The sequence below is a fragment of the Musca autumnalis genome, unplaced genomic scaffold (assembly GCF_047663935.1).
Source record: "Musca autumnalis isolate F117 unplaced genomic scaffold, ASM4766393v1 scaffold_4, whole genome shotgun sequence".
Taxonomy (NCBI): Eukaryota; Metazoa; Arthropoda; class Insecta; order Diptera; family Muscidae; genus Musca; species Musca autumnalis.
In genome coordinates, this window is record NW_027411977.1 from 20,049,380 (window position 1) to 20,075,094 (window position 25,715).

At 37.1% G+C, this 25,715-nt stretch overlaps 1 protein-coding gene across 2 annotated transcripts in view; it reads right to left on the reverse strand.

Annotated features, from left to right (window-relative positions):
• TrpA1 (Transient receptor potential cation channel A1) overlaps positions 1–25,715 on the reverse strand; it is a 176,589-nt gene that overhangs the window by 11,946 nt on the left and 138,928 nt on the right. For both annotated transcript variants that reach the window (XM_073983842.1, XM_073983841.1), the window contains 3 exons: positions 11,275–12,081; positions 10,879–11,193; positions 5,535–5,630 (listed from right to left, as the gene is read on the reverse strand). In XM_073983842.1, the coding sequence (XP_073839943.1) occupies positions 5,535–5,630; positions 10,879–11,193; positions 11,275–12,081 (1,218 nt within the window). The remainder of the gene's footprint in view (positions 1–5,534; positions 5,631–10,878; positions 11,194–11,274; positions 12,082–25,715) is intronic.

The window sequence follows — 25,715 nt, forward strand, 5'->3', positions numbered from 1 at the left end:
AGGGGTAATAGTTACCACCAGGTTTTCCTGGTGCCTGAGAAATTAGAAGGGGGATCAGTCGACGAACAGGTAAACTACCTAAAGGAAGTACCAGTGCGTGAGTTAAATCCGAGTATCCGGACATTGTAATAAAGGTGAGTCAGAGTGGTGCTTTATCCTTTACAGAGTCGCGTCAACCTAAGTAGTGTCCGTAACTCTTAAGCCTTCCTCGTGTCAATCTAAGTGGTGTCCGTAACTCTTAGGCTTCCCCCGCGCCAACTTAAGTAGTGTCCGTAACTCTTAGGCTTCCCCTGTAACACTTAGGTCTCCCTTGTTTAACCATCTGGACCGTCGTGACAAGCCTAAGTTGTGCCCGTAATTCTTAGGATTACCTTATTTAACCCCCCGGTGACCATGGGACCGCCGTGACAAGCCAAATTTATGTTCGTAACTCTCAGGTCTCCCTCGTTTAACCTTCTGGATCGTCGCGATAAGTCTAAGTTGTGTCCGTAACTCTTAGGTCGCACTTACATAAGCCTCCGGTGATCGCAGAACCGCCGTGACAAACCTAAATTGTGCTCGTAACTCTCAGGTCTCCCTCGTTTAATCTTCTGGATCGTAGCGATAAGTCTAAGTTGTGTCTGTAACGCTTAGGTCGCACTTACATAAGCCTCCGGTGACCGCAAGACCGCCGTGACAAGCCTAATTTATGTTCGCAACTCTTAGGTATCCCTCGTTTAACCCTCTGGATTGTCGCGATAAGTCAAAGTTGTGTCCGTAACTCATAGGTCACACTAACATAAGCCTCCGGTGACCGCAGAGCTGCCGTGACAAACCTAAATTGTGCCTCTTAGGTCCCCCTTGTTTAACCCTCTGGATCGTCGCGATAAGCCTAAGTTGTGTCCATAACTTTTAGGACTTCCTTATCCTATGTCCGGTGGACATAGGATCGCCGTGACAACCCTAAATTGTGTTCGCAACATTGTTTAACCCTCTGGATCGTCGCGATAAGTCTATGTTGTGTCCATAACTCGAAGGTCTCCCTTTTTTAATCCTCTGGACCGCCGTTACAGGCCTGAGTTGTGTCCGTAACTCTTAGGTCTCTCTTATCCCACCCTCCGGTCACCGCTTATCCAAGTCTCCATCAGTAGTGGGATTCTCTACACATTTTTTGAGTTACCGACAAAAATCGGTAAAATTAAAATGCTTATAATTTCGGTAATTAACGATATTATTCGGTTAACGACCAATAAAAAGTAGTCGTAAAGTTCTAACGATAGCAAGAGTGTTGGCAACTTTTATTTGAACTTTTCGTTCAGAATTTTGCGTTTTACAGAATTCCACTACAGAGTCAGGAAACGAAACGTCTTAGCAAGGAGTACTTATCCAGGCCTCCTATGGACAGCCTACCGGAGCACTTGTCCAGGTTTACTTTGGAAAACCTACAGGAGTATTTACCCAGGTCTCCCACGACGACCGGAAACGACAAGAGGACAAACTGCTGGGTGTACTTATCCAGGTCGCCTCGATAGTGCGGAGTTAGAGGACACAGCAGTTACCTAGTTATTAATACGTGTCCTTTTAACAATACAGATTCGATTTAACTTAACGACAATAAATCCAATAAAGCCAGCAATTGGTTAAAACCGAAGACAACCTGTGTTATCACTCTCTCAATCACTCTTATACATTTCTGTGAAAGACTCTGGCCCCCGAGAGCTATCCCAGCAATTAGAGAGAACATGTGTCGTTACAAAACCCATTTTATAGTCTCCGTTGGAGCTATAACATATTGAACAGAATTGTCGGTATAGATCCGCGTTTTAGTGCAACACGAATAGAACAGTACACAGAAAAAATTCGGCGATAAAAAAATTGTCATATTGACGAAATTCGATAAAATTATTTGACCACAAAGTAAAAATACAACTGATAAAATATTTCACATATTGACTAAAATATTTATCGATTTTTTATATTGAACTGATAAAATATTTTACATATTGACAATATGGAATATTTTAATAGATATTTTTGTCAATATGTGAAATATTTTATCAGTTATATTTTTATAATAATAATTTTATCGAATTTTGTCAATATGACAATTTTTTATCGCCGGAAATTCGATAAATTTTTGATTGAAAAAATTGTTTCATCAAGAAAATATTTTTGCTCTGTTCCAGAACCTGAAAGAAGCTACTATTTTTTACTACGATAACATTTTTTCCTTTATGTTATCGAAGAAAATAGTAAAAATTAGTAGATTCTTGCAGTACTGGAACAAACCATTTGTTTTATCAAGCACAATGTGGAATATTTTGAAAAATATTTGTGTCAATATGTGAAATATTTTATCAGTTGTAAAAAGTTTCCACACCAAATGCATTGAAGTTCAGTAATGCATTATTTAATTTTATTTGTTAAAATGACATATACCCCTTCCGTAATAACTTATTAATATGTAGGTTTAATCTAATTTAAAATCACTATCGAACCATTCTCGACCAATTTGGCTTTTGGGGTTGTACTTAATAAAACAACAACAAAATAATTGTAAATATGAAATTTTTTTTATCGATTGAAAAAAATGTATTCAAAAAATTGTTTCATCAAGAAAATATTTTGTTTTATCAAGCACAATGTGGAATATTTTGAAAAATATTTGTGTCAATATGTGAAATATTTTATCAGTTGTATTTTTACTTTGTGATCAAATAATTTTATTGAATTTTGTCAATATGACAACTTTTTTATCGCCGGAAAATCGATAAATTGTTGTTGAATCTTTGAATCTATTGTTCTTGTTGTACGCCTTCAGTTCTCTCTATCTACATTTGTTTTGAGCATTCAGTTGTAGCTTACTTTGGGACGTCATTCATTGTAACTGCCTCTACTCCCTCGTATTAATTACCGCTTCCCCGTTAGTTGTTTACGTTCATTCTTCTGGTTGTATACGAGTATGTGTTGCGAACCCACTAGCATATCTGGTAATCATTTTGGAAAATTCTACATGAATGACGCTAGAACCACATATGCATCGGCGAACGGGTATAAAGGCGCGGGTGTTTTCACTTTTTCATGCAAGACTTTATTTCTCTACTAGCACACAGCTAACTCTAGTAACTAGTAAGCACACAGCTTTTCTCCATTCAGGTTACTCTCTTAAGATAAACTGACGTTTTAAATCACGGTATGACTTATAATTTCGCCCAACAATTGGGCGAGTGAAATTATAAATCATACCGCGGCTTAAAAACGTCAGTGTATCTTAAGAGAGTAACCTGAATAGAGAAAAGCTGTGTGCTTACTAGTTACTAGAGTTAGCTGTGTGCTAGTAGAGAAATAAATTTTTGCGTGAATAAGTGAATAACGTTAATATGGCATTGCAGAATCGTAATCTAAAGCGAACCCTAGTTTTATTTGGTACAAATCGTATCCTAAATCCTAATACCGTAACAATAGTTTAAGGTGGATGGTATTACAAATTCTGCCGAACTTAACTTCGTTTTAACTTGTTTTTACTTAAGGTTTGCGGGTCCTCGGCACTGGTAACGGCTGAGGTAACCTCAGCCCTTGATAAGAAAACCCTCGTCTCTGTATAACTACACACCCACAGTAAAATTCACTTCGACGAATACAATACAGCTCATGGGGACCAGCTATGTTAGAGTGTAATGTGTAATATTATTTTTAAAAATTAGTATTCAACCACATTCCATTTTAGTGGTGTCTTATATAGAAAATTACAATTTCCACTTTATATCACAAATAATTATAATCGCACAGCATATAATCTATACGATAGATATCAAGAAGAAACGAATGGACAGAATGTGTTCAACCAAAACCACAACATCAATACCACAATCAAGTACATACATACATATGTACAACATGTGTAGTTGAAGGACCATTGGATAAATGGAAATGATTGCCAACAACATTGGATTACTGGCACTCGACATGAGAAGAAAAGAACATTGATGCTGGTCAAGGAAACTAACTTTTAAGACTTTGACACTTATTCAACTTTATTTAAGAGGGAGAACAGAGATGGCCCAAAAACAAATTTGTTTTTTTTTCTCACAGCACAGGATCTCAATACACGCACACACTAAAGGAAATTGTCGCCAAATTGATGCAATGGTATTCTTTCTTTTCCTGAGATGGATGTCTTGGTTGCAGTGGTCAGTGGCAAGGATATCCTAAGCTTTATAGTTTACATCGCCTAGATTTTTATGAATTCCATTTTGCATAAATTTCCATAGCCATTGAAGTTCAAGTGCATGTTACTACTACCATCTGAAGTGTTTGTCTATGTATACTTTTACTTTCGAGTGTTTTTCTTTGTTGGGTGGTTCTTTTTTCTTTTGGGAACAATTTTGGTTTTTTTGCTGCAATTCCGGTTGAAGGGCATACTTTAAATTGATGACATTTTGGACAGAACTGTGGCAAAGAAATGGTTTCACAAGTAACTGGCAATTGCTGCAAATGGACAATTTTATTGTTCAGGACGGATGGATGGGGTATAGATGCTTGCTGGCAATGATGAATAGCTGTCACTCTGCGGAAGAAATTCCTCTTCGTTTATGTCGAAAATAACAATAATCCTTAAAATTTTTAAGCAAAGTCTTTTAAATTTTAAAATTTGTTTAAAGATAATATTCTGGAAGAATAATTGTTTTGTGTTTTTTTATATTAATAGACCAGCATCTGCAACTTTTCTCCAGTTTTACTTTTATTAGTTCCCTTAAAAGCCTACTAGCTGTTACTCTGCGGAAGAAATTACGCTTGTCGTAAGTAACAATAATGGAAGAAATCCTTAAAATTTTTAAGTAAAGTCTTGCAAATTTTAAAATTTGTTTAAAAATTATATTTTGGAAGAATATTTGTTTTGTATTTTTTATATTAATAGACCAGTACCTGAAACTTTTCTCCAGTTTTATTTTTATTAGTTTCCCTTAAAAGCCTATTAAATGGACAAATACAATTCAATTTTTTTCGGAGCTATAACATTTGTATACTGTTGTATGGTCTGCCAAACCTCCCAGTTTTTTAATTAATTTAATTAATAGAGCAATTTTTCGTTTGTTTTTTGGGGATAAGAGGAAAAGTTTTTCAAACCTCAAAGATACGATGGAATATACAAAGAAATATGGTCACTTGTTAATGATGAAAACTTGGGTCCAAAGTTTTGTCATTTGTCCGCATTTACACACAAAATCGTTCCTTTCTCTTTAATGAAGTCAATTTGGACAAGTCCCTGGTTTTCTCTAGACGAGTGAAACTGCCCACAAACCTCAATATTTTTACAAGAAAGACATCCGTAAAAGCTTAAATTCTTTTTCTTGTCACTTTCCAACCCTCAGTGGCAACGACAATTAACTCTTTCATAAATAAAAAAAAAAACAATAACAACTGTAAAGGATGAAAGAAAATAACAGCAAACCACCCGGAAGTGAACTTGGAACTAATTAACTAAAAACTCCAAGATAAAGCTTAAGAATAATACCAAGTTGTCATTCATTCACTCAAAAAGTAGGTTATCTTACATTTAAGGCTGGTAATGGTATGGCATTTTCACCGCTTTTCTCATCCATTTCAGCATACATGAATGGACATTGCAAAAAGGAAAATGAATATTTTATCTGAAAATAAAAAAAGATAAATACAAAAACAACATTTGTTATAAAAATGGGAAATAACTTTTCAAGAGACGACACACAAAAGAGGTGTAAATAAATTTTATAGTGTGTAATGATGTAGTCCCAAAAGACCACCAATATATAGAAGACCTCTAAAAGGCTCAATTAATAGAGCACCTCTTATCAGCGTTTCAATAGATACAATAACTCCTACAAAGTTCCTATATAGATAGAAGGTGTCTTAAAAGCGTCTTCAATAGATAGAAGAAGAAAAGAGCACACCATATAAGAGTCCTCCATAGATAGAAGATCACTACAAAGTTCCTCTATTAATAAAAGACCTGCTACGTCGACCCTCAACGGATAGAAAACCTCTCACATGACTCCTCCTGACTCCTATAGATAGACTTAAAAGGGTCCTTTATACATAAAAGCTCTCTCACAAGGGCCCTCTATAGACAGAATACCACTCACGAGGATCCACTATAAATTGAGGACCTCTTAGAATGGGATTGTATAAATAGGAGACATCTAGGGTACAAAGAAGACTTCTTAGAAGGGTTTTCAATCAATAGAAAATCTACGGATAGAAAACCTCTCACCAGACTCCTCTGTAGATAGAAGATTTTTCACAAGGTTTCTCCATAGATAGAAGAATTCTCGCAAGGGTCATCTACAGATGGAGGACTTCTTAGAATGGGCTTCTAAAGATAGCAGACAGCAGGGGTAGAAAGAAGGCCTCTTGCAAGGGTCCTATATATATAGAAGACATCTACGAATGGCCTGCAATAGAAAGAAGTCCTCCAACAAGGGTTCTCTATAGATAGAAGACACCTATAGATAGAGGGCTTCTTGGAAGGGCGCTCTATAGATAGAAGACCTCTCACAGTGGTCTTCTCCAGATAGAGGACCCCTTACAAGCGTCCTCTATACATAAAAGCTCTCTCACAAGGGTCCTCTATAGACAGAATACCACTCTCGAGGGTCCACTATAGATTGAGGACCTCTTAGAATGGGATTGTATAAATAGGAGACATCTAGGATAGAAAGAAGACCTCTAAGAAGGGTCTTCAATCAATAGAAAATCTACGGATAGAAAACCTCTCACCAGACTACTCTGTAGATAGAAGACTTTTCACAAGGTCCTCCATATATAGAAGAATTATCCCAAGGGTCATCTACAGATTGGGGACTTCTTAGAATGGGCTTCTAAAGATAGCAGATATCAGGGGCAGAAAGAACCCCTTTGCAAGGGTCCTCAATATATAGAAGACCTCTCCGAATGGCCTGCAACAGAAAAAAGTCCTTCAACAAGGGTTCTCTATAGATAGAAGACCCCTATAGATAAAGGGCCTCTTAGAAGGGTGCTCTATAGATAGAAGTCCTCTCACAGTGGTCTTCTCCAGATAGAGGACCCCTTTCAAGCGTCCTCTATACATAAAAGCTTCTTAAGATAGCAGACATCAGGCAAGGGCCCTCACTATATAGAAGACCTCTCCAAATAGCCTGCGATATAAAGAAGTCCTCTTACAAGTGTTCTGTATAAATAGAAGACCTCTATAGATAGAGGGCCTTTTAGAAGGGCGCTCTAGAGATAGGAGACCTCTCACAGTGGTCTTCTCCAGATAGAGGACCTCTCTTACAAACGTCCTCTATACATAAAAGCTCTCTCACAAGGGTCCTCCATAGACAGAATACCACTTACGAAGGTCCACAACTACAATTTTAGGACCTCTTACTATGGGATTGTGTAAATAGGAGACATCCAGGGTAGAAATTAGACCTCTTAGAAGGGTCTTCAATCAATAGAAAATCTGCGGATAGAAAACCTCTCACCAGACTCCTCTATAAATAGAAGACTTTTCACAAAGGTCCTCCATAGATAGAAGCATTCTCGCAAGGGTCAGACCTCTTACAAGCGTCCTCTATATATATTGGTCATCTTAGAAGGGGGTTCAATAGATATGAGACGTTAAGGGTAAGAAAAAAAACTTCTTACAAGGGTCTTCAATAGATAGAAGTCCTCTTGAAGGGCCTTCAATAAATAGAAGACCTCTCCGAAGGGTCTTTAATAGAAAGAAGTTCTTTCCCAAAGGGCCCTCTATAGATAGAAAAACTCTCACAAGACTCCTCTATAGATGGAATACCTCTTACAAGGTCCTCTATAGATAGAGGAGTTCTTAGATGCGGGTTCTATAGATAGCGGACATCAAGGGAAGAAAGAAGACCTCTTATAGAGGTTCTCAATATATAGAAGACATTTTAGATCTCTATAGATAGGCGGTCTTCAATAAATAGAAGGCCTCTTACATGAGCCCTCTATAGAAAAAAACTCTCACATAGGTCCTCTCTAGACAGAGGACCTCTTACAAGGGCCCTCTCACAAAGGTCCTATCTAGAGAGACGGGGGTTTCTGTTGATAGGCGACATCAAAAACAGAAAGGCGACCTCTCAGAATGGTTTTCGACAAAAAGATGTAATTTTACAAGGGTGTTCAATAGAAAGAAGACCTCTTAGAAGAGTCTTCAATAGATAGAAGACCTCCTATGAGAGTCATCTGTAGGTAGAAGGCATCTCACAAGGGTCTTTAAGAGATAGAAGACCTCTTAGAAGGTTCTTCAATAGGTAGAAGACCTCTCCGAAGGTTCTTTAACATAAAGAAGTTCCTTTCTGAGGGTGCTTTATAGGTAGAAGACCTCTCACAGGGGTCTTCAATAAATAGAAGACCACTCACTAGGGCCCTCTATAGATAGAGGACCTCTTACAAGTGTCATCACTAGATAGAAGACCCCCAGATGGGGTTTTAACAGAAAAAAGATCTCTTATGAGAGTCCTATATAGATAGAAGGCCTCTTACAAGGGTCTTCAATACATAGAAGACTTCTCACAAAGTCCTTCTTGTATAGATAGAGGACCTCTTACAAGGGTCCTCCATAGATTGAACCCTCTTACAAGGGTCCCCCATAAGGGCTCTCTAAAGATAAAATACCTCTTACAAAGGCCCTCTCACAAAGGTCCTATCTAGAGAGACGGGGTTTCTGCTGATAGGCGATATCGAGAACAGAAAGGCGACCTCTCAGAATGGTTTTCGACAAAAAGATGTCCTTTTACGAGGGTGTTCAATAGAAAGAAGGCCTCTTAAAAGAGTCTTTAATAGATAGCAGACCTCCTATGAGAGTCCTCTGTAGATAGAATGCATCTCACAAGGGTCTTTAATAGATAGAAGACTTCTTAGAAGGTTCTTCAATAGGTAGAAGACCTCTCCGAAGGTTCTTTAACATAAAGAAGTTCCTTTCTGAGGGTGCTTTATAGATAGAAGACCTCTCAAAGGGGTCTTCAATAAATAGAAGACCACTCACAAGGGTCCTCTATAGATAGAGAACATCTTACAAGTGTCATCAATAGATAGAAGACCTCTCAGATGGGGTTTTAACAGAAAGAAGATCTCTTATGAGAGTCCTCTATAGATAGAAGGCCTCTTACAAGGGTCTTCTATACATAGAAGACTTCTAACAAGGTCCTTCTTGTATAGATAGAGAACCTCTTACAAGGGTCCTCCATAGATTGAAGAGCTCTTACAAGGGTGCTCCATAATGGTAAACACCTCTTACAAGGGCCCTCTAAAGATAGAAGACCTCTTACAAGACACCTCTATGGGCAGAAGACCTCTTACAGGCTCTCTGGAGGTCATCTGAAAAGTGGGTTATGTAGATATTTGACATCTAGGGTCGAAAGAAGTCCTCTTACAATGGTCTTCAACAGATAAAAGACCTCTAAGAAGGGTCTTCAATAGATAGAAGACCTCTTAGAAATGTCTTTAATAGAAAGGGTCCTCTATAGATAGAATAACTATACCTTCAATAGATAGAAAATGTCTTACAAAAGTCCTATATATTATACAGAGGACCTCTTACATGGGTTCTGTTGATAGAAGACATCGAGGATAGAAAAAACCTTTCAGAATAATATTTGATAGAAGGAATTTTAGACCTCTCACAAGGATCTTCAATAGATAGAAGACCTTTTACAAAGGTTTTCAGTAGATGGAAGACCTCTCACAAAGATCCTCTGTAGATAGAAGACCTCTTACAAAAGCCCTCTCTATATAGAAGATCTCTCATACATAGAAGACCTCTAACAAGTATCTTCAATAGATATAAATTGAGGACCTCTTACATTGGTTCTCTATAGAAATCAAACCTTCTACAAACGTCCTCTTTCAAGGACCCTGTCTTGATAGAAGTCTCCTAACAAAAGTACTCTATTGATAGAAAACCTCTTACACTAGTCCTCTATAGATATAAGATCTCTTAGAATGGCCCTATATGAACAAAAGACTTCTTGCAAAGGCCCTCCATAGATAACAGACCTGTTACAAATGTTCTCTATAGACAGAAGGCCTGTTTCAAGGGTTCTATATTGGTACCTCTTACAAAACCTCTTCAATATATATAAGGGTCTTTAATATTTAGAAGACCTATTACGAGGGTCCTCTATATAAAGATGACCTCTTAATGGTCATTTAAAGGACCTCTTACAAGAGTTCTCTATAGAAAGGAAAAATCTTACAAGGATCCTCCATAGATACAATGCCTCTCATAAGGGTTCTCTACACATTGAAGACCTCTCACAAGCGTTATTAATACATTCTACAAGGGCCCCCTATAGATAGGCGACTTCTTAAAAGGCTCCTCTAATAATAGAAGACCTCTGACCAAGCATCTCTAATGATATTAGATCTCTTATAGATGTAAGACTTCCTGCAAAGGTCTTCTATTAATATAAGACATCTTACAGGCGTCTTAAATATATAGAAAGCCTCTCACAGGAGTCTTCTGTAGACAGGATATCATTTATAAAGCTCTTTTATAGATAAAAGACTGCTTACAAGAATCTTGTGGACAGGAGATCATCTATGAAGGTCTTCTATAGATAGAAGACCTTCATAAATGATCTCCTGTCTACCGAAGAACCCTGTGAGAGGCCTTTTATATATTCAATATCCTTTAAGAGGCCTTCTACCTTCTTCTTACAAGAGTCTTATATAGATAAAAGCCCTCTTACAACGGTCTTCTATGGCTAAAAGACCTCTGACAAGAGAATACAATAGATAGAGAACTTCTTACAAAGGTCTTCTATATATATAAGGCTTCTTATACTTGTCTTCAATAGATAGACGACCCCTTGCAAAAGTCTTCTATACCCAAAATTCATATGAAGGATATTTCACTTTTTCCCACTTTGTACTCACGTAAAAACTTTTCGAATCCTTTTTACAATTTGCCTTCGTTATGCACTTATCTTGAACGGCTTCGAATACTTTTGGCATCGATGCTATCAATGCCAATGTCACGCACGGGTGTTTGTCAGATTTCAATGCCATCACCTCGTTGGCTCGCTCTTCATGTGTTACCATGGCCAATGCAGCTTCGGGATATTTATAGTAGATAGCATAGTCAATGGCACTTAGATCCATGCGATTGTACAGCAGTTTACAGCCCATGGAGAGTAATACTGAAATGGCACGAGGCTTATTTTCCATGGTGGCCAAGTGGAGAGCAGTGTTCTGTAAATAACAAATAAAAACAAGTATTATGTGAGGGTGTAAAAAAGAAAGAAAAATATTGTTTGGTGTTTGAATATTTACCCCATCTTTATCCTCTTGATCCAATAAGTGGGAATGCACCGAATGCAATAAGCCAATTGTCTCGGTATAACCCGACATTGCCGCCAACTGCAGAGGATTCCGGCCATTATGATCCTTGTGTAGCAGAGCACCACGATTCAGTAATAACTGGACAACTCTGGTATGACCCTGCTGCGAAGCAATATGCAGAGGTGTCAAACCCTCACCATCACTTTCGTTAATTATGAATGAACCCTTTTCCGAATCCAGTAACTGTTTGACGGTATTATAACGACCATAACGGGCGGCAAAATGCAATGGACTCTCGTTGTTGTTGTTCTTGAGATTTATACAGGCGCCCAAGCGTATTAGATTCTCCAGCGAACGTATGTGACCATCCCGACTGGCATAGTGCAACGGTGAACACCCTGTATTGTCTTTCTCGTTAAGCAACTGTTCCAATTGAGCTTGTGACTGTGTCTTACAAACTTCGGCAAATTCCTGCAAACGGCCACCATTCATGATCACCAAGTGAAGGACATTCCGCAAACAGGCATCTTTAATGCTGATGTTGGCTCCACGACGTATCAGAACGTGAACTGTTTTCCAACCGGCCCGCGAGGCGGCCAGCATTAGCGGCGTTCGATGTTCCTTATCTAAGGCATTAATGTCGGCACCCTCATCCACCAGATATTCCACAATATCGGGATGATCAAACATTGAGGCACAATGCAAGGGGGTCATTTTCTGGACATCGGTGCGGCTGAGACATACGGCTTTCTCTTTCGGTTGCATTGCAAACATTAGCTTGACAATTTCAATGGCACCCTGGATGGAAACAAAAAGAAAAGAAAATAGTTAGGAAATGGGTGGATTTTTGGTGTTATTTCTGAAGAAAATGAAGTGAAGAAAAATTAAGTAAGACAAAAATATAAACTGCTAAAAAAACATTAATAAGAGGAATTCATTAAAGCAAGAAATAGAGAAAACTACATAATAAATATTCTTCCACATAGAGATAACCTGTGTAAATACAAGACCTCTTAAAATGATCTTCAAAAAATCCATTTATAAGTGTTTTCTATAGATAGAGGAACTTCAAAAGGGGCCTTTATATATAAATATCTTCGTTTATAGACACAGTATTTACTACTGATATAAGGTCTTGTAAAATAATCCTTTATACATATAAGACTTCTTACAATGGGCTTTAAGGATATATGACCTCATGCAAGTGTCTTCTATACAATATAGAAAACCTGTTATAAAGATTTTCAATATATAGAAAAAACATGTACAAGGGTCTTTAACAGATAGAAGCCGTCTTGCAAGGGTCTTGCAAGGACCACTTGTTAGGGCCATCAACAGATGGAAGAACTCTTACAAGGGTCTGCAGTAGATAGAAGACCTCTTGTAAGGATCTTCTATAGATAGAAAAACTCTAACAAGGAGAAACAAGACTTCTGCAAGGTTCATCTTTAGATAGAAAAGCCATCACAAGGGTCTTCTATAGATAGAATACCTCTTAAAGGATCTTCAATAGACAGGAGAACTCTTACAAGCGTCTGCAGAAGACCTCTAGAGAGCTCCTCTATACACAGAAAAATTTTTAGTCATTTGATAAAAAAATTCAAAGATTCAATCAAAAATGTATTGATTTGCGGCGATAAAAAATTTTCATATTGACAAAATTCGATAAAATGATTTGATCACAATGTAAAAATACAACTGATAAAGTATTTCACATATTGACAAAAATATTTATCAACATATTTCGCATTTTGCTGGAAAAAAAAAATATTTTCTTGATGAAAACAATTGTATAAAAAAACGATAAATATTTTAGTCAATATGTGAAATATTTTATCAGTTGTATTTTTACTTTGTAATCAAATAATTTTATCGAATTTTGTCAATATGACAATTTTTTTTTATCGCAGGATTTTTTTTTCTGTGTTGTTGGAAGTCTACAAGGGCTTTCAAAAAATAGAAGACTCATAATAAAGGTCTCTAACAGAAAGAAGACCTCTTAAAAGAGTCATTAATATAGAGAACACTTCTGATAAATGTCTTCAATAGAGAGATGTCCTCTTACGAGGATTTTCAATAGAAGACGCCTTATAAGGGTCTTAAGTAGATATAGGACCTCTTACAAGGATCTTCAGTACTTAAAATACCTTTTGCAAGGGTCTTCTATAGATAGAATACCTCTTATAAGGGTCTTAAATACAAAAAATACCTCTTTCATGGGTCTTTTATAGATGCAATACCTCTTACAGGGGTGACAGACTTATCCAAGAATCTTCAATAGACAGCAGACATCTCACATGTGTTTTCCTTGGGGAGAATATCGATTACAAGAGTCTTCTATAGAAAGAAGTCTTCTTACAGGTGTATTCAAAAGATTCCATAGGCCGAACTAAGAAAAGAACTCCAATTTTCTCTATTGGTTGCTTCGCGCTCTGCAATACCGCGCCTATTCATCTCTTCATCCACTTGTTTGCGCCATATAATCCTTGGCCTGCCAATTCTGCGTGCACCGCCAAGTGCATTTCGATACGTTTAAGTATATTGATGTCGTTGTCTAGCAGGAGCAACCGTGGTGCTCCGCAGAAGGTCGTGGGTTCGATTCCCCGGCCAGGCAACATCAAAAATTTCAACGGTGGCAAAATACCCCTCAGTAATGTTGGCGACATTTCCTGAGTATTTCAGCCATGTAAAACTTCTCTACAAGTGGTGTCTTAAGGCACGCCGTTCGGACTCGGCGATAAACAGTAGGTCCCATATCATTGAGCTAATATGAATCGGGGTGCACTCATTGATATGAGAGAAGTCTCCCCTGTCCCGTCTGGGATGTTTGTGGAATAATTATTATTATTATATGTCTAGCAGATACAGCTCGTGGTTCATGCGACGTCGATATTCACCGTCAACGCAGATAGGTCCGTAGATATTTCGAAGAAATTTTCTCTGAAACATACCAAACACTGTCTGCTTGCCAGGCTTCGAAGCCATACATCAGCACGCGTAGTATCAGTGTTTTTTAGAGCGTTGTTTTTGTTTGACGAGATGTGGTTTTTTGTTTTTAAACTGCTTACTTAAACCAAAGTAGCATCTGTCGGCCAATACAATTCATATTTTTATTTCACAACGGATGTCGTTTGTTGTGTTTACGGAGGTGCCGAGGTAGACGAAGTCTTTTACTATCGCAAAATTATAGGAAGCAACTTCAACAGTTGGTCCGAGCTCAATGAACGCATTGCGCGTCGACAGTTTAGCAGATTCTTCTTCGATCTTCAAAAAGGTATCACTTACTTCTTCTACTGATCGTAGATGTAGATTGTGCCACTTCTTTTGACATTTGCCTCTCGTAAAACCTTTTCCAGCAGGATGTTGAAGAGATCACACGAAAGGCTGTCTCCTAGTCTGAAACCTCTTTTGGTACAAAACTCTTCGGAGAGGTTCTTTACTATTTCTACTGAGGACATCGTGTTAGTTAAAGTCATTTTACAAAGCCGGATGAGCTTTGCGGGGATACCAAATTCAGACTTGGCTTGGAACACCTTTGAACGCAGCGGCCTGTCGAACCGCTTTATAATCGGCAAAAAGGTGGTAGGTGTCGATCTGCATCTATTGGGTCTTCTCCAGGATTTGCCGCAGGGTAAATATCTGGTCATTGTGGACTTGCCAGGTCTAAAGCCGCATTGGTATGGTCCAATTATCTCGTTGACCATAGGCTTTTTTAGTCGTTCGGACAATATCCCTGACACGATCTGGTAGGCAATATGGTATAGACTTATGCCCCTATAGTTAGAGCTTGTGGATGGGGCACAAGATACTCAGGTTCCAATCGTCGGGTACTCGTTCTTCCTGCCAGATGGTGTTAATTAGACGATGAATACACCTTATCTGCATGTCGTTGACCATAGGCTTTTTTAGTCGTTCGGACAATATCCCTGATCTGGTAGGCAATATGGTATAGACTTATGCCCCTATAGTTAGAGCTTGTGGATGGGGCACAAGATACTCAGGTTCCAATCGTCGGGTACTCGTTCTTCCTGCCAGATGGTGTTAATTAGACGATGAATACACCTTATCTGCATGTCGCCTCCGGTTTTAAACAGCTCGGCTGGTAAGCCAACGGCTCCTGCTGCCTTATTATTCTTCAGCCGATTTATTGCTGTCTTTATCTCTTCTTGGCTGGGCGGTATATATTCAATACCATCTTCTGGGATTGGGTTTGTGGTATTTTCGTCGTCATCGCTACTATTGGGTACCAAAAGTTTGGAAAACTGGTCTTTCCATATCCTGAGTACACTATCTGCATCAGTTACCAAATTACCTTGCTGGTCTCTACAGGAGGATGTGCCTGTACCAAAGCCATCAGTTTGATGTTTTACTCTTTGGTAGAATTTTCGGACTTCATTCTGATTCCTCTATATCTCGATTTTTTCACACTCCCGCTTTTCCATCTCCCTCTTTTTCCTGCGGAAAAGACGTTTCTCCTCTCTCCTTTTCTCCTGATATCGCTCTCGTGCGCTACGTGTTGCTACGGATTGTAAAGTAGCCCTTTATGCCGATTTTTTCCCTTCGGTAGCAGAACGACACTCCTGATCATATCGATTCCTTGGGGGAGGTCTCTGGTATATAAGTATGGAATTTGAGGCTGTTTGCATGGAGTGGGCAATACTTTGCCATTGCGCTGATGTGTTATCTGGATGTGGAGTGCTTTGATTAAGCAATTGGGTTAGTTGAGTGGAATATGATGTGGCTATCTGTTGTGATTGCAGCTTACCGATGTCTAACTTTAGTGTTGTGTCTGTTCGTGCTTTGTTTGCTACGTTTAACCGGGTGCTTACCTTTGCTGCAACAGTTAGTAGTCCGAGTCTATGTTTGCTCCTCGGAACGAACGCACATCCAACACGTTCGATAAATGTCTTCCATCTATTACAACGTGATCAATTTGATTTCTTGTTTTCTGATCTGGAGACAGCCAGGTGCCCTTATGGATGTCGAGATGTTGAAATCTGGTGCTGCTAACTACCATGCTTTTTGCCGCTGCGAAGTCTATCAGCCTCATACCATTGTCAGATGTTTCACTGAGGAGACTGAATTTTCAGACTGTTGGGCCAAAGATATTTTCCTTTCCAATTTTGGCATTAAAATCGCCTAGAATAATTTTAATGTCATGGACAGGACAGCGGTCATATGTCTCTCTATCATAATCTCACAAAATATATCTTTGGTCAGTTCGTCCTTGTCTTCAGTGGGAGCATGAGCGCAAATAAAGCTGATGTTGACGAATTTTGCTTTTATTCGAATTGTAGCAAGTCTTTCATTCACTGGTGTGGAGCTGGAGACCAGGTGTTTTAACCTCCGACCAACTAAAAATCCGCAACCAAACTCATGCTTTATGTCATGGCAGCTATAATACAGTGCGTCACCTTAAGGTGTTGCTGTGACGCCTTTCCCATTCCATCGTATTTCCTGTATGGCAGTAATGTCGCCCTTGTACTTTTCAAGTACATCTGCCAATGCGTAAACTGCACCTTCTCTATAAAGAGTGTGAACATTCCAGGTGCAGATTTGCAGGGTCGTCAACTTTTGAGGGATTTATTTTGCTTTTCTTCCATTTTATCATATCAGCCTGCTTTCTCTAGGGGAGGGCTACTAACCCTGCGCCTAAACCCACGCTTTTAACGTTCTTATGGGTGAACGCGCGGCACATTTAGCTCACTACCTTTAACGGGTGTTAAAGGCAGCTACCCCAGGTTACACCACCGGGAGGTCAGTGTCCACTTGAGATAAAAGAGGGACCAAACTAAATCCTGGACTTTGCCATGTTAAAGCCCGTCAGGACCGTTCCTTGGTATCGTTCACCCCCTACGTCACTTCTAATAAGGGCATTCAATAAATATAATAACTATGTCTTACAAGGGTCTTCTATAGATATAATAACTCTTACAATGGTGTTCACTAGATAGAAGACCTTAGACAAGGATACTTCCTACAATGGACTTTTATATAAAAAAGACCTCTGACAGGGGTTTCATCTAGTTTAAGTAGTTCACACAAGGATCTCCATTAGATAGTAAGATTTTAAGAGGTCTTACAAGTGCCTTCAATGCATAGAATACAGCTTATAAGGGATTATATAGAAATAATACTTCTCACAAGGTTCTTCCATAAATATAATACCTCTTATACCTTCTCTTCTATAGATATAAGGCCTCTTACAGTGGTTTCCTATAGATTAAAGACTTCACACAAGAATCTCCATTAGATAGAAGACCACGTACAAACGTCTTCAATGGATAAAATACGGCTTATAAGAGATTTTAGAGACAGAGCACTACTTATAAGGTCCTTATATAGGTAGAATACCTCTTACAAGGGTCTTCACTAGATAGAAGACCATAGACAAGGATCGTCAATATAAAACCAGTAAGGAAAGGATCAAAGTCGGGCGGGGCCGACTATATAATACCCTACACCACTGTGCAGGGACGTACGCAGGATTTCATTTCGGGGGGGGGGCACACTTGACCAAAAATCATGAAAAATTCAAATGTTGTGTAGCGTTACGTAAAGCTATTTTAAGGGGTTATGGCCACTTATAAGCATGAGAAAAGCCATTTTCATGCATTTTTTATAAAAAATCTATTAAACCTTATGTTACCTTCTATTTTTTTTTTAAAGTCTTACATTCAAATGCCCGCTTATAAAGCACTGTTTTTACTAAAGCAGTTTGCGGTACCCACTGTAGTTTGAAACAGAATAAACCGATCAGCATATATTTTTGTGGGGTCATTACGAACCTAATAATCTTGTCCATTATCGAAAAGGAATCAAAAAAATCAATTTTTAAAAATTTTGAACAGTTAAAATCAAAATTTCGATTTTAACAAAAACAAAACACTGTACAAAATTGATATTTTTTCTGACTCCGTCAGCAGTTTTTTTTTAAGACTCTCTCGGTTAAGCACATGATTTATATGTACAATAGTCCCACAAAAACATATTAAGTGCCACTTCGAGGAAAAGACGTTTTTAGTTTCTATGCTACATACAAAACACAGTAAATGTTTCCCTTCGAAAGCTCATATCGCTCATTTACTCAAAGAGTGACACATTTCAAAAAATCAAGTTTCGAGAAAAACGCTTTTTAAGTTGTCGATTGAAATTTGACTTCCCAACTTAAAAAGATTATTACACAAAAACTAAAGTAACTAGTTGGACCATATTTTGCAGAGAACTAGCCAGATATCAGTGCTAAATTTCTGTGCAAGTTCAAGCATGACTTGAAGTGTTTTAGTGCTTCATAAATGCAAAAAACTTTTTTGATGATTTATGCCAAGCTCCTAAAAATAAGCTGCAATTTGTTGAGTTTTAGAGATATCAACTTGAAATTTTGACACAAACTAAAGTAGAAGTCGTAGAAAAAATAAAAATTGCTAACTCAAAAAACCCATTTTTTGAGTTATGCCACTCTTTGAGTAAATGGGCGATATCTCCGTAAATTTTTGTCCGATGGACTGGAAATCTTGGCACATATTTACAGAGTAGGATATCACGGATATCGGGCCACGTTCGGTAATATCGCCATGTAAAATTTATTGAAGTATATTGAAGTTTTTAATCATACAGGTCCACGTTATGGTTTATCGCAGAATTTTACAACAACAAAGAATTGCCGTTGTCTATGCTATATCAAGATTTTCACTATTTCGATGATCTTAGCCCAATTTTTAAGAATATCGGCTGTCGTTGATATGTTTTCAAATGAAAACATTAAGAAAAATTTAACAGTTTTGGAAATATGGTGCGAAATGTATACAAATTATCGAATTTTTAGATATATTATAAAATTTATTTTTTTTTTTCATTTCTCCAAATATTTTATTTTGGCCCTTATCTACAAATTTGCTGCAAAAGTGAGAAGAAGATTTGCATTGGTTTCAGAGATATAGCCCCGAGTTGTTTAAAAAGACGATATTTAACAATGTTTAGATGGGGCCATAAAATCCAAGCTGTATCTGACTCAACAAAGCGGAACTAGGGCTTTTGTACTTTGGGTCTGTACTTTCAAAAAATCCTCACTTCAAATTATTTGCACAAGATTACCTTAAAAATGTTGCACAGTGTTATTTACCGAAAGAGATAGATTCTGATACCAGGATTATTTTTACTTTTAATATTATGTTACAAAAGAAGCGTTATAATTTGTTTTCTTAATTGTACGGTTAGAAGTTTTTGGACTCGTGTGTTTGTCATACTTTGATGGACTTAGTTCTATATAGTTTTGACAAATAACAATCGCTCCTTAATGAACCCCACATAATTATTCACTAATAATTATTTGAGAGACACTCCTCTCAAAAGTTACCGCGCCCATAAGCTTTTTAGTTGGCCACCGTAGTATTTAGAGCTTTGTCAGGAAGCATAAACTTGTCCACGAAAAGTAGGATATCGCTGTAAACAAGACTACAAAATGTCCAAAGAATCATCGAACAGTCTTTAAACTGCAGTTATGTTAGACTTGTATAAGAGACCTGAAGATGTTGTCCAAACATATTCTCTTGGACCTTGATGTACTTTTGGAAGTAATCTTGCGAACCATATTAGGTTCGATTTTAGACCGAATCGGTTAGTCCCTTCGACCATTTTAGTGAACATTTTTGAACTTTTATGGCGGAGGTACCGATATGACTTAAATTTAATTTGGACAAAACATTACGAGATCCATAACTTGGACCGAGAGTTATCATGAGTTCCAACCTGCCAGACAAACAGTGATACAGACGGACGGACGGTGGTAAGTACTTCCATCTTGGCTGAAACGAATATCGTCCAAACATATGTGAAGTCTCAAATCATTATTTTGATGAAATCTATACAATCCTAGTGTATATAATCTCGTAATCTAAAGTCTGAGGTTACAATTATACTTCGGTAATGATAAGTAAAAATCAAGTGACGCACAAAAATTCATTTGTCTTCATTATTTTCTCATACTGTTTAGCAGCAAATTTGTCTAAAACAGAATAACAAAATTTTGGCGATGGCAGAAAAACAAATTTCTAATTGGCTTTCAATATGTAGTCCACGAAGGACCGACCCTTCATACATTTTATTCAATAGATTTTTTTATATATTTCCATTCCCATAATACTGAACTCGTTATTTTTGTTATAACCGGATGAGTTTTAAGCCTCGAGAGCTCTATACAGTTCGAATAAATAATAGACATGGGGTATATTCATTAAGGAATTAGCTTTTGATAGTGGTATGATATGACATGAAGAAGTAATTCAAATTTTATTGGAAGTTTCTCTCAAAAACAGCTTACAAACAAAAATTTGTAAAATATTTTCTTACAAAACTTCTTAACGATGTACATTTTCTGTTCAGAAACTTAAGAAAATATAAGTTTTAATTTGAAATCTTCAAATAAACAAAAATTTTTATGAGAAAAAATATAATAACTAGTTACAGTAGCTTAAAAAATTTTGTTCGACCAAACCGTTTCGGGGGGGGCCCGGGCCCCCCGTGCCCCCCCCCCTGCGTACGTCCCTGCCACTGTGAATATGTAAAATATAAATCGGAGCTATATCCAGATCTTAACCGATTTTGATATAATTTGGCACATTTATTTCCAGACCGAATTCAGTCACACATTCCAAATATCATTAAAATCGGACTTATATATCGTGTTTGGAGCTGAAAATTCACGAAATCGGCCGAAAATATATATGGGTGCTATATCCAAATCTGAACCGATTTCGATATAATTTGGCACATTTATTTCTAGACTGAATTCGGTCACACATTCCAAATTTCATCGAAATCGGAAATATATAGCGTGTTTGGTACAGAAAATACGTGAAATCGGCCGAAAATATATATGGGAGCTATATCCAAATTGGAACCGATTTCGATATAATTTGGCACACTTATTTCTAGATCGAATTCAGTCAAACATTCCAAATTTCATCAAAATCGGACGTATATAGCGTGTTTGGTGCAGCAAATACGTGAAATCGGGCGAACATATATATGGGAGCTATATCCAAATCTGAACCGATTTCGATATAATTTGGCTCAATTTAAGTGGCGAAATTTCGTGGCCACTGGGAACCACATATGTAAAATTTCAGCTAGTTCAAGCAAAAAATGTGGCTAAGATCCCTAAAATACCTTAAATCGGGAGGTATCGTTATATGGGGTCTATACCGAACCGTGGACCTATCTTGACAATTTTTAGTGGAGCAATTTCGCGGCCATTGAGAACCTCAAATGTAAAATTTCAGCTAGTTTGGGCAAAAAATGTGGCTCAGATCCATAAAATACCTTAAATCGGGAGGTATCGTTATATAGGGACTATACCGAACAGTAGACCTATCTTGACAATTTTTAGTGGAGCAATTTCGCGGCCATTGGGAACCTCAAATATAAAATTTCAGCTGGTTTGGACAACAAATGCGGCTAAGATCCTTAAAATACCTTAAATCGGGAGGTACCGTTATATGGGGGCTATACAAAAACTTGGACCGATATAGCTCATCTTCGAACTTGATCTTCCGACGGCTAAAAAAATGGTATTCCCCAATTTTCAGGGAAATCGGTCAACAAATGCGACCTGTATGTTGCGGACGGACGGACATGCATAAATCGACTCAGAAAGTGATTCTATGTATATCCCTAGAAGGAACTATGGGTCTATCTCGCTTCTTTTTTTATGTTACATACAAATGCACTAACACATAATACCCCTTACCACATAGTGGTGTAGGGTATAAATACGCCTTGTAACGGTCTTACACGCAGAGAAAAAAATATGTTTGATCCAACAATATTCCAAGAGCAAAATATGTATTGTTAACATATTGTTGGATTCCTTATGTAGTATTGTGAATCCAAAAATAGTTTGTGTCAACTGAACAATATTTCTCTCTTTTCTTCGAAAGTTTTTGCTCTTCTCTCGCTATTCGATGCCGTGTTGAAAAAACAATTTTGGTGAGTTGTGGTGTGTTTGTATGATATGCTGCCTTTACCTTTGTTTTTGTGTGTATGTACTTGTGAGACTCTTGTTTTTATTTGTTTCTGTTTTGTTTCATTCTTCTTTCCTTTTCATGTTTGTTATGGTGTTTAATTATTCCTTATGTTGTGGTGGGTTCTTGTGGCTTTTTGTTTGTCTTTGTTGTCAGCCAATGCAGCAAACCATGTATTGTGTTCATCAATGATTGCAATATTATACGCGACATTTATATCCAAGTTATGCGAAAAGTGTATATGAGAAGTATATGCACTCAAATCAAAAATTTCTGGGCTGGTTTTCTGTATTGACAATACTTTTTGTAAACAAAATTAGATTATGATAGTTCCTACAATCGGTATTGTTAACGATTTTAACAATATCGCGGAAATTCGAAAGTTGTTTTTGTTTTCTATGTTTGGAACAAAAGATGGTATTTTTGGATTTGGATTACAATGTTTGAACAAAACAAATACATTTTTGGAACCAAAACATATATTTTTGTTCCAACAAAAGCGAAAAATATTTTTTCTCTGCGTGTATATAGATAGAATACCTCCATCAAGGGTCTCCTATAGATATAAGGTATCTTACAGGGGTTTCCTCTAGTTTAAGTAGTTCACACAAGGATCTCCATTAGATACAATACCTCTTACAAGTGTCTTGCATGGATAGAATACGGCTTATAATACCTCTTATACCTCCTCTTCTATAGATATAAGGCCTCTTACAGTGGTTTCCTATAGGTAAAAGACTTCACACTTGGATCTCCATTAGATAGAAGGTAGAATGCGGCTCACAAGAGATTCTATAGATAGAACACTTCTTACAATGGTCTTCCATAGAGATTCTTACAGAGATTCTTTGTCCTCTCTAAATGGGAGACTTCTAATGAACATCGTCAATAAATAACATATCTTTAACAAGCGTCTTTACACAAGAACATTTGCGAGGATCTTCTATAAATAGAAAATCTCTTAGATAAAATAGTTTTTACAAGGGTATTTTATAGATATAAGACTTCTTTAGATAACAGACATCTTCCAATAAATAGGTCCTCACTAGGTTAAAGGCCGATCAGTAGTTAGAATATATTTTTCAAAGACTTCTGTACTTTTTGTAGATAATATGACGCTTAATTAAGTAACACATTGGTCAATTTTTAACTGGTCCAAAGTTCAGTAGTTAGATCATTGCTTCATTCGGCCATGGGTCAAGGACTAATCGCACCATTTTTAAAGGTTAATTCACCCATTGAGTAATGACAAGTTGATTCAATGGTCAATGGGTAAGACCATCGAATCCATCCATCAATGCTTTAAATGTTAACAGAACTATTGTTAATTGGCTAATTATTCCGCAGTTAATTGGGTCATTGTTTCCTAACATTGGTTAAGTGTCAATGTTAATTTCACCATTGATTAATGTTGCAATGAATCGCGTAATGATTTAAACTCCATTTTTATGGTGAATCATTGTTCACATTGGTTAAAGGGCATTTACGCATTGAACAAAAGTTAATTGACCAATTATATTATGCTAATTGATTCATTGATCATTGGCCAATTACAAATTAACAAATTGTTTTATGGTACGTTCATTCCTTTATCAATGTATTATTATTGTATTTTTCTATCTAGTTAACCCATTGTTCATTAACTAATGGATCCATTGACCAATTGTTAATTGGACGATTGAGCTAAGTCTAATTAACCTATTAGATAATAGTTAACTATTGCGTGGATCAATGGTTTGCTCACTATTGTTGATCCATTGGCACGGTGCTCTTAAAGCAACTTTAAATGAAAGGAGCTTACACCTGGAAAGTTTTTGCGGGTTCTGAAATTAATTTGTTCATAGATGAGAAAAATCAAAAATCCAAAAAATCCCCGGAGCGCTTTTTAAAAAAATCGCGCTCAATGTTCACATTTTTAGGGTTTTTTAGGTTTTTCACGATTTTGCTGCGAAACCGCAAGTCCAATCGAAATGGGATTAAATAAAATGTATGTTGATCGTAAGTTTTACCGGTTTTGACATATAGAAGTTCAAATTGGGACAATGTACTGACTGTATCGCCTCCTTATAAAACAATTTCATGTACGGTGCGCCTTTACTAACTTTAAATAAAAACCCGCTACACCTCGGAAGTTTTCCGCATTCTGAAAGAGCAATGTTCATAGATGAGAAGAATTAAAAACCAAGAAATCGCCAGAGCGCTTTTTAAATAAATCGCGGTCAAAGTTCACATTTTTAGGTTTATTTTAGGTTTTCGCGATTTTGCTTGGAAACCGCAAGTCTATGGAAATGGAGCTAAAGAAAATTTTGTAGCTGTGAAAATTCTCTAAAGGATTGACTGTTATGTTTTGTTCCTAGGTTTTACCATTTTTGAGATATAGAAGTTCGGGTCACATATTTAGGTTTTTTTGTTAGTTTTTCACTATTTGCTTGAAACCGGCAAGTCTTATCGAAATGGGACTTGAGAAAGTATTACAGCTGTTAAAACTCACTACAAGATTGGCTTTCGCAATTTTTTCCTAGGTTGTATCATTTTTGAGATATATAAGTTTAAGTTAGGAAATTGCAGTCCTGACATTGTTCTATAAGGAGACGGTACAGTCAGTGAATTGTACCAATTTGAACTTCTATATCTCAAAAATTGTAAAACCTACGAAAATATCATAAAGGTCATTCTTGTAGAGAATTTTTACAGCTACAATATTTACTTTAATCCCATTTCGATAGGACTTGCGGTTTCCAGCGAAAATGTGAAAACCTAAAATACTCTAAAAATGTGAACTTTAACCGCGGTTTATTTAAAAAACGCTCCGGCGATTTTTTCTTTATTGATTATCTATGAACATTGTAGCTTCAGAATCCGCAAAAACTTCCCAGTTGTAATGTCCTTCCATTTAAAGTTGGTTCAAGAGCACCCACTGGTCTAGGTTTATAGTATTCCGAAATAATGACCACATAATTGTAAGTGACTAATTGATTAACCTTTAATTATGGTCGGTAAATATTTTTCGCTTGCTTAATTGTGGATTTTAATTTTTGGATTACTTGCCAAGTGGTCAATTGATGCATTGGTATTGTTAATTCAACATTAAATTTATGCACTGACTCATTGCTAATTGTGAACCTACCCATTTGTCAATGATTAAAATATTTTATTTGTCAATTGATTTCTTTGTCGGTTGCCTCATCAATCAATGGATAAATAACTTGCCAATTATTCATAGAGGGAAATTAGCACAAGCAGTCAATTCCTTGTTTCAAGTCTAATTGACTTACTTATAATTGACCGATTAGCAAATGACTTAGTTTCCAATTGATTAACGGTTCTACCCGATCCTGGCCAATGGGAACTTATTAAATTGCCTACCTATATATTGTTGGCTAATTATCTAATTCAGTTCAAATTAACCGT